Here is a 9,764-nt window from a genome sequence, read left to right as displayed (position 1 = left end):
TCCTCTTCTCAGTTACAATCTTGTCAGAGAGGTGCTTGGAGGGCTTTCCTCAGCACCGTTATTGGCACACAGCTGCTAACCCATGGGAAAAGTGCACCAAAAAGTGTGGCAAGAACACCTGAGAACAGGCATAATGAGGTGAAACACAAACAGTGGGTGAATGTTCAAAGCATAGTGCAGGTTCTCCTAGATAACAGATGAAAACTGCTATGACACCATATTGCCTCTGGATTTAGTCCCTCACAAAAGTCCCAATGGCTCTTCTACTACCAAAAAGAGAGAAAAAAAAAAAGCAGTGAGAGAGAGCAAGCACTGACTAACACTGTCTCAGAGTGAAAGAGCAACATCTTCATTTTGACACGTATTTTTTCACAATGCTCATGGACTTCTAAACAGCCCACACAAGCACCTCACAGTGGATCTGCAAGCATACCAGGACAAGTCACAGGTGAAGGGGAAGAAGTTCTTCCATGTATGAAGCTGTCACTAATTAAAAGCAAGACATAAAGGAAAAATGCTGTTCCACTGGGATTCCAAAATAAGCATTAATGGTAACTATACATTACTTACTTAACAGGTTATACCAATCACAGGACATGCACCCTTCAAGCAGAAGTCATTCAGTACCAGCACATTCCAAGAGATAAGCAAAGTGAAGGAGAGCAAACTTTTCCAGGTAGTGTGCAGTATCTACATTGCAAATAGGGTGTTCCTCAAATATGACTAAGTCTGTCCAGGACAACTTTCATTTAGCACCCACTTGCCAGCAAACATAGGGCAATGTGTGCACAAACAATCCAACCAACTATCTAAGCTGCCTGTTGGAAAAGTAGCAGCACAAGCCACAAACTGCACATATCAACCCTCCTGCATGTCTTACCAGGGTGAAACTCACCATCAGTACATCTTTTTTCACCAAACAGAAGGTGCTCCAAGGGAAACTGATTTCTTTTTCTTTCCATGTCACCTTTCTCCTGCACCTTCTGCTCAAAGCACCAGGACTCTGAAAGCATCATTATCCCTAAAAGTAATACAGCCAAAAAAACTAGAAACTGCAATGAACATACATGAATAAAAAACAAGTAGCCTGGGGAGATGCTTTTGTCATCCATTCGGATTTGGGTATAAAGGAGGTACTGACTGTAAATGCACGGCTGTCCAGTGTGTCAAAGCGAGAGGTGACAAAACAAGTCTGCTGGGACCAAATCCGCTGACAGGATGCCTCACATTTGCACTGCTACCTTCCCCACTGCAGACCATCAGGATTAAGAGTCCCAGCACTGGCTCCTTATACTGCCTTTTCTAGGTGCGGCTGCTTTCTCAGTGATGTTCCCTTCACATTTCATCTCAGTACAGGTTTAGCTGATTTCTCAGGAAATCCTGGTACAGGTTACTATACAACAGTCCAAATCCGAGACATAAAAGCACTGCACCTCCCCGCCTCGCACACACCGGCTGAAGAACACTCCATGCTCCGGGGGCAAACAAGCCCTACCCACGGGGCGGTGTGTCCGCCCCTGACCCTGCTAAGGGCTGTCAGGGGAAGCTCCAGAGCGGCGCGGACTGTGCGGGGAAGCGGGCACCGGGCACGGTGCTGGAAACGCACCCGCGGGGATGCGCTCCGGGGCCCGGGAGGGAAGGAGGGAGCGAGGGAGAAGGGAAGGAGCGAGGGTCACCGCAGCCAGCGAAGGCGCCGGGCAGACCCACGCTGAACCCTCCACCGCCGCCGCTCCCATGCACGGCCTCAGTGACGGCGGGTCTCCCCCATCCCCTGTCCCTGCGCCGCCGGGAGGGCACTCGAACGAGGGGAGCCCCCGCCGTTACCTGCCCGGTGATGCCGGTGATCAGAGCCACCTTCCTGCCGTTCATCTCCTCGCCGTCGTCTCCCGGCGCCGCGGCGGCGCCGGCACACGCCCCCTCCTCCGCCGGCTGTGCCATCCCCCGGGCGGCGGCGGCGGGCACGCCCCAGGTGCAGAGGTATCCCGGGGCGGAGGCGCGGCCGCCGGGGTCAGGCTCGCGGTGCTGGGGGCGGGTGCACGGAGGGGAGGAAGGATGCCTGCGGACACCCGGACGCTACCTGCGCTGCCCCGGCCACCGCAGCATTTCCGCGCTCGCCTCCCGCCGGCGCACCCGTCCCGCCCCGCCTGCAGGTGCGGCCCCCCTGGCAGGCGCGCTCCCGAGGGGCGGCCCGGGAGCGCGCCCCGCGCTAGGAACCGCTCCCGCGGCGCGGCTCGGCCCCGCAGCCAATCAGCAGCCGCGGCACTTCCTTAAAGGGACGGGAGACGCGCCGGGGCCGAAAGCGGGCGCGCTGATTGGTTGAGAGCGCGCGGCGGGGGGCGTGGCCTGGGGCCTCGCAGGAGGCGCGGGGCCGACACTTCCTGAGCGCGTGTCGGGGAGGGCGGAGCGGTCCCGCGTGAGGCGGGCGGGTCTGCGGCACAGCGCCCCCGGCGGCGCGGAGGGCACCGGGCGGGGTACACATGTGTTGCTCCTGGGCGTTCCCGCCGGTTACAAGTGGCCCGAAGGCTTCTGGAAAAACGGGATTTGTAACAAATATGTCGTCTTCTGGTGAGATACTGGATCAGCATCCCGTTTCCCGAGGCAGCGGGTTGCTGTGTGTACAAGGAAGAAGGTGCCTGCCCGCTTGCTGTTAATCCATGCAGGCTGTCGCACCAGTTTTCTCAATGTATGCTTGGATGATGGAGCCTCTGCTTACGCAGACGATTGCCTTACTATAATTTTTTTGTTGTTACAGCTTAGTATGGTGCGTGGTCAAAAATTAGTGTCACTGAAAACCCATTTCTTTAAAGAAATGTGGAGTCTGACAGCATAGTGCCTTTCGAATGGAACTGTACTCTCAAATTGTGATTTTTTTGTGCGCTACTACCCATGCCCTCAGTTTAAATCCCCTTTTTGCAGCCTCGCTTTCTGTGATGCCATGGAGAAACTGTATTATGTCACAGTTACTTAGTTACAATATGTCATCCCAACTGTACATTCTCTACAATCTACATCCTGATTCTGAAACCTTTTCCCAAGAACATGCAGTTTTATAAAGTTGGCAACATGGACTACTGCTTGTGAAAACTGATTTCATTCCACTAGTGATTGCTTTATGGGTGTGCAACCTCAGATTCAAAGAGGAGGGACAGCACAAATAAAATGAATGCCACCCTCTCAGTTCTAAAATGACACTGAAAAAATAAAAGGATATCAGATTTTGAGAATTTCAGGATTCCATTTACCAGAAATAAGGGACAAAGCTTTATTTGAAAACCTAGGATTTGAGATTAGAGGGAGTTAGAGCAAGTTTTCTTTCTCTGCTTACTTATACACGTTGTTTCCTCTTCTGTTAGATCTGAGCTGCGTAAAGCAATGCATGAGCCTTAAAAATTGTCCTTTATGTGGCCAGATAAGCTTGTCATTTCTAGCTTTCATTGGCAGTCCATTAAATGTGCTGCAAAGTCAATATTGCTTGCTTTCTTCCTTCCTCTGCTCAAGAAAGCAGTGAGTAGGGCTGATAATGCCTAAAGTCCTGAAGCTGGGCTAGAGGAGCTCACATCCCTGGGGCCTACATGTGCAGTTAAGAGCCTTTTTTTGATTACTTTCTCCAAGCAGAATTTCTCTTACCCCAGTTGTCCAATATCTCCCAAGAATTATTTTTCGGATGTAGCATTTTCCTTGACTGTTATTCCCAAAAGCGCTCCACTGAGCAGGGAAGCTGGTTCACACCTTTAAAAAATTATGACCTTGTGCACGGTTTTACTCTCATATGGCAGACACCTTTGGCTCTTCCCCTGGTCAGAGCAGTAGCTTTCCTTCCTACTCAATGTGTGCACTCCCAAGAGCAAAAGACTCTGCAATGTCTGTCACTTTTGTAAGGGAAGCACCTCAGCTTTAGCTGAGAACACTTTAGCAGGGTTCATACTTGTATTTTTCATCAATACTAATACTAGAAACAGGTAGATGAAGTGAGACAGGATGCAGCTCAGTTCAGGTTCCAGCTGACTAAAGAAAAAGGAAAAAAACTTGTTTAAGTTTCTGTCCTGTTTATAAGTCTGGCAGTAGCAGAGTAGTTGCAGATGCTGTTAGCCAACTACCATAATCCTTCTAGGTCTGCCCCTGGCATGCACAGGCATATTCCAGGTTTAATGCACAAAGACTGTTCTGTCACCAAAGTCTTCCAACGTACATTTACAGAAGAGACTGAAGGCTCAATTGTGGCTCAGGTACTAGATTTTACCTAAGTTACTCTGGTGTTGACAGCAATTTGTGTCAGATTGCAGCTGAAAACTGGACCAGAATCCCCCAGGGACTCCAGGATTAATATTCACTCTGAGCGCTAGCCTGCACTGATGACTCCTTGATGCCTCCAGCACCTGTACCATTGCATGTGCTACCTTACTTAGAGCTGTGTCTGCCCACACTATAATCACTTTTTCACACATCTGTGTGGACCTGGTTCCATCCTCAAAAAAACTGGCAAGGCCTTCATATAAAGAGGAGACAGCAGACTGACACACATCTGCACCTCTAGCCCCCTTGAATCCCCATAAGAGGAGATGCTTGTGTAAGCATGGGTGTCCAGTAAAAATTTTATGTCCAGCAAGTACACAGTCTGAGGAGACAAAAAGAATATCATGTGTAACATTATCTTTAAAGCTGCCACCCCAAGAATTGGTGATAAAGAGATAGGACAAATGTGAAGAAATTTGCTTGGTGGTGGGTAAAAACATGTGTCATGGGGAAGACAGAAGGATGGAGAGCATAGTTTAATGAATCAAACTGGTTAAGCCAGGAAATAATGTAAAACGAGCAAGAAGAGGGAAATTGGAGAGAAAACAAATATCATTGAGAGGAAGGAAGAAAGGAGTAATAGGAGGAGAAGTGTAGTGTACACTGAAGTGCATTAGATTACAAAAAATAGCATCTTACATGTTAAGGGAAAGTTAAAACAAGGGAGAACATCCATACATTGAAACTTCATTACACTTGAATACCACATATATTGCAATCTTGATGATCTCCATGTTCAATTGGGGATGTGGCCACATTCCTTTTGGAATTTGGAAAGGTAACTATGTGTGGTTTAAGAATCTCATGTGAATCGATTCTAGGTGCTTTCAGGAAATAAGTAACCTTACTTTAACTTCAGAAGTAGAAACAGCTGATTTAAAATGCTGGTTTTATTCACTGTGAGACAAAGGTATCCCTAATTTATTACAGTAATAGTATAATTCATACCATAACTGCAGTAAAAGTTGACGTAATAACACTGTATCCTGTTCTGTACAGGAGTTAGAAGTTGTCATTGAATGAATTGGAGCCCTCTTTCTCCACATCACTCAGTGCAACAAAGGGGAAAAGTGATTATTTTTGGTTTTTTCTGAGATTCTTCTGAATGAGCCACATCCGACAGTTTAAGCAACTTCCATGTCATACGGCTGTGAACTCCACTAGAGCAGTGTCCAGGGATCACAGAAGAGCACTGACCACAATACATGGCTCTTTGCTTACCTGCAGCTAGAGAATACTTTGGATCCTGTCCCCAGCTGTGAAGTCCATGGTGGCATCTAGAGGTTGTTCAAAACACCACCATGGGTGGTTTGGGGACTGCAGAAAGGGAGCCAGGGGAGGACAGGTAGCGTATCTGAGTGCACTTTGCTTTCTGAGGAGCTTTTAGTTTATATAGGCAGGCGAGTGAGGGGACTGGTAGGCTCAGAATAAGGTACTATAGAAATAGTTTCTTTTTCTACTTAGTTGCTTTAAAGTAATGACAGAAAATAGTTGTATTCATTGACTTCACAGATCCAGGGAGGTGGGGAAAGGATGTGGAAAAGGAGGGAAGGGTGAGTCCAGGGGAGATCCATTACAATGTGAAAGTGCAGGTGTTGGAGTGAGAGTAAGCAGTCATAGAGGAAAGAGCACCAGATCTCATGAGGAAGTAAAGAGAAGCGAAGAGCCGGCAGAGGCAAGAGGATGAAAGGGAAAGTCTCATAAGTGTTTTTCTAACTGTTGGTTTGAAGATTTGAGGGCATGTGGAGTGAACCACAACCTCAGTACCCTGGCATGGGGAATAGCAGGTGGATTAGAAACAGGAGGATTCAGGGATGGTTCTGTATAGCCAGCCTCGAGGCCAGGGCCCATAGATAAGCAGTGCTTTAGAATCCCTTGCCTTTCAGGTGGTTCTTGTGCACATGAGAAATCTTGCATTTTTCCCCACAGGCTGTTGAATTTCCTTCCAATAGGACCTTCTTAGTAGAAAATGGCAGTCCTGAAAAACTGAGTCATCAGTACTTCTACTCAGCATTACAGAGTGGGGAAAATTTCCTGGCAGTATTTGCTCCCAGCTGGAGCTCTTTTTGTTCAGCATTTGTAGCCTGTGCCCAGCCCACAAAATACTAACAGCCTCCTTTTCCTCTTCAGGAAGGCTTGTCTGCTTACTTTTGAAGGGGTGGGTAAGACGGGCCAGGTTTCCTGAATTCTTGTCAGAGGCACCCTTTGAAAGGCAGAGACCCTGTTCCTGTTGGTGCTGTCACAATGTGACTTCTGCAGCACTCTGTGTGGAATGGTGTTTCAAAGGCAGAGGCAGTGCCAGTGCTCTCTCACATCAGTCTCCAACACTACAGAGAAATCATGCTACCCTGCAATAAAACTGATAGAGGAGCAGGATCTAGAATGAGCTTTGTGCAACTGTCTGTATCCATCCTAAAGAGGTATGCCTGGAAGACTCAAGACTGGAACAGCACCGTGACCAGGCATTCAAATCTCAATCCCTCCTGTGCTCAGTGCAGGAACAGCACAGGCGTGAGGAAATGGGAATGCTGGTAGAGCTTTGTGCAGCAGTGGTGGCCTGTGTTTGATAGCCTCAGACATTTGGGCAGGGCTGTGAGGAGCTTGAGCCTGGCCCTTCTGCAGCATCTCTGGGCAGGGGCTGATGGCACCGGGGGGTCTGGCGTGGGATTCTGGGACATGAGCAGGGTTGGAGGAACCTGTTGGCAGGGAGGGACAGGCCAGACTGTGTGTACCTTTGGGGCTTGGACAAAGCAACCAGGAATCCAAGCCAAGCCCTGACTCTAAAAGAAATATTGTTTTGTTAAAAAGGATCATGGCAGTGACAGTCTAGTACCTAACTGCTTGTGGTCCTCAAGCAAACCAGCCCTCAGTGTAATGTGTTCCTCAAGCACACAGATATAATTAACAAATGTTCCTTTGTACCTCAGCCAGCACTGGAGGTACCTAACTGTGGATATTGTTTCTGTAAGAAACACCAAATAAATGTCCCTTTTCATTCCCAGAAGGAAGTAAAGAGTCATGAATACAAAAAGCATCAGGCTCAGCGATGTGTTAGCATATGCAATTGCCCTTTACAGTTTTGTAAGCTGGTGATAACTGGACTGGAGCCAATGGAGTTAAAACACCTGAGAGAAGAAATAGGTTTCTAACTGGAAGGAAAAGGAGAATTCTCTGTGCATGACATTTTTACTCAATGTGATTATTTCAGTGTGTACAAGGAGTCATGAGACGTTTAAGGGAGATGTTGGCAGTTCTTTGAGATGTCTAATGGTCGAAGTTCAGAAAATTATACAAGCATAATTTTTCTAGAGTTGTCAAGCATCTTTGCGTATTTTAGAGAAGCTGCCAAAGAGAGAAGCTGAATCCTAAACATCCAACTCCTTATGACGGTCTTCACATGCAGTGCTTCCAGCAGGATAGCAGTGATACAAAAACACATCTTAGAGAATGAATGCTGTCAAAATTTAACTAATAGGTTTGAAAAACAACATGAAGAAATCACCGAGCCTGATGAGAATAGAAACCTCAATATAAAAATATGACAGATTAAAATTTTATTTGTTGGACTTGGTTTCTTTTTCCCTGAAGAAGGTATCTCTATCTATGGCCCTGACGTGTGCCAAGTTTCATCTTTTTATTACAGACATTTTCTTTATGGGAAGTAAGCTTCAAAAATGCAGAGGTAGTAAACCTATTGAAATTGTTTAATCCACTCACTAACATGAATGAGGACATCAGGGACTGCTGCTCTGGAAAGCCATCAGAATACAGGGGTTCTCTTCTTTTTTATGGCCTTACACAAATATAGGCTAATATACACCCATATTCTTACATAAATCTTGTCCAAAAGACTTCTAATCAGAAAAGAAAACAACAACCTTGGATTTCTCACACTATAAAATAGACCACCTTGGGAAAAAAACAATGCACTCACAGAGTGGTATGGTGTCTGTTAAGAGAGTTCCCATTAAGCGTTAGCTATTTAAACAATTAACTGAAATGGGGCATTAAGTCAGTGTCTGTTCCTTGTCACTGAACTCAGGGCTATAGCAGAGAAAGAAATAAGTTATAACAATTTTTAACAGGAAAATAAAAAAGAAATCACTGTCCCCCAGTCTGGATTATTCTCTTAGAAAGTGGCTCAAAATAGCTGTGGTTGCTTTTCCACATTGTCTCCCCAGTAATAGAATGCATGAGCAGCAGAACGTAAAAGACCCAAGATATGGACCAGAGGGGACTCTTAGCTTTTCTGGCACTGTGTTTTTTGCAACAGCATTTGTATTTGGCTAGATATATGCTATTTACTCTATATATGCCTTTGCATTTATTTGTGGCTAAGTGTAAAGTAAGAATTAATGCCATTGTTTTTAACATGCATATTTCAAGTGAGTAAAAGCTGTTCCTCAGTCTTATATGCCTAGGATTAATTGTTCTGCGACTAGTTGTGACCAAAACCAGAAGAATGATACATAAAATTACTCCTTTATTACATCTATTACAATGCATTAACTGTATGCTAAGTGCTGACAGACTCAGACCCTGGCAGCCCTTCTTTTGGTTTTTCACAAAGAGTACCGGCTCCAAACCAAAAAACAGAGCATACTGGAGCTGGTCAAAGAGGAACATGGGTGCCTGTGACAGGGAAATGACAGAATTCACATTTCCTTGGGACTTGAGAGAGGCAATACAACAGTAAAAGTCAACAGGATTCCAGGGAGACAAATTTCAGTTATCCAGAAGGTCATTAAGTAACATTTCCTGGGAGGCCGATCCAGGGAAAAAAAGGGAATTTAAAAAGAAATTATGTACCATGAAAGAAATTATACTAAAGGTGGAACTGCAAACTTTCCAGGTGGAGAAGATGGTCAGGAAGCGGAGTAAGTGATCAACTTGGTTATATCCCTTTGATCCCAAACATAGGAGGAAATTATACAGGAAGTAGAAAGTGTATCAGAGTACTAAAGACTTATTTTCAATAGCACAGGGAAGCAACACCAGAAAGGCCAGTGAGATGTTAGTCCTAGCAACCACTGCTTGTGAAATCCTTCTGTCAGTGCCTTAGTAACAGGAAAAACAGGGTTGGTGAACTCATCAGTGGAAGAGCAACTATTATCAGATGACATTGAATGACAACTTATTTAATGTTTTTTGCTAAAATGTGATTGACAGTTAAGATCCATAAGGAATGGATCCACAAAGGAATGGATCTATGCAAGGTGGTGTTTTCTTTAGCAGGCTGGAAGATGGAATAGAAAGAGTTCTGTGAAGCTGAGGGGGAATGCAAATAAGATGGATTAGAAATAAAAATTATCTCCAATGGTGTTCTTGATAAAATAAAGAAATGGTCTGTGGGGGAAATCATGGTAATTCCGCAGGGATAAAATCAAAATACTGCACTGGGAGCTGGGAGGGGAACTCATCAGTTTAAAAAAAAAAACAAAACCAAAAAACAGAATAAGGAACTTTGATGT

At 45.7% G+C, this 9,764-nt stretch overlaps 1 protein-coding gene across 2 annotated transcripts in view; it reads right to left on the bottom strand.

The window, feature by feature from the left end:
- Positions 1-2,097, bottom strand: part of GMDS (GDP-mannose 4,6-dehydratase) — a 417,587-nt gene extending 415,490 nt beyond the window's left edge. Inside the window, exon 1 of one of the 2 annotated variants that reach the window (XR_003531447.1) lies at positions 1,825-2,097. Coding sequence is in view for 1 of the 2 variants with exons in the window: in XM_027666309.1 (XP_027522110.1) it covers positions 1,825-1,938 (114 nt within the window). In the remaining variant the exon portion in view is untranslated. The remainder of the gene's footprint in view (positions 1-1,824) is intronic. The other variant, XM_027666309.1, reaches the window with a different exon arrangement.
- Positions 2,098-9,764: the final 7,667 nt, after the last annotated feature.

Source organism: Corapipo altera, unplaced genomic scaffold (genome assembly GCF_003945725.1).
Source record: "Corapipo altera isolate COAL_440 unplaced genomic scaffold, ASM394572v1 118, whole genome shotgun sequence".
NCBI lineage: Eukaryota > Metazoa > Chordata > Aves > Passeriformes > Pipridae > Corapipo > Corapipo altera.
Note: the sequence above shows the minus strand (reverse complement) of the source record. Positions and strands in the feature narration are given on the sequence as shown.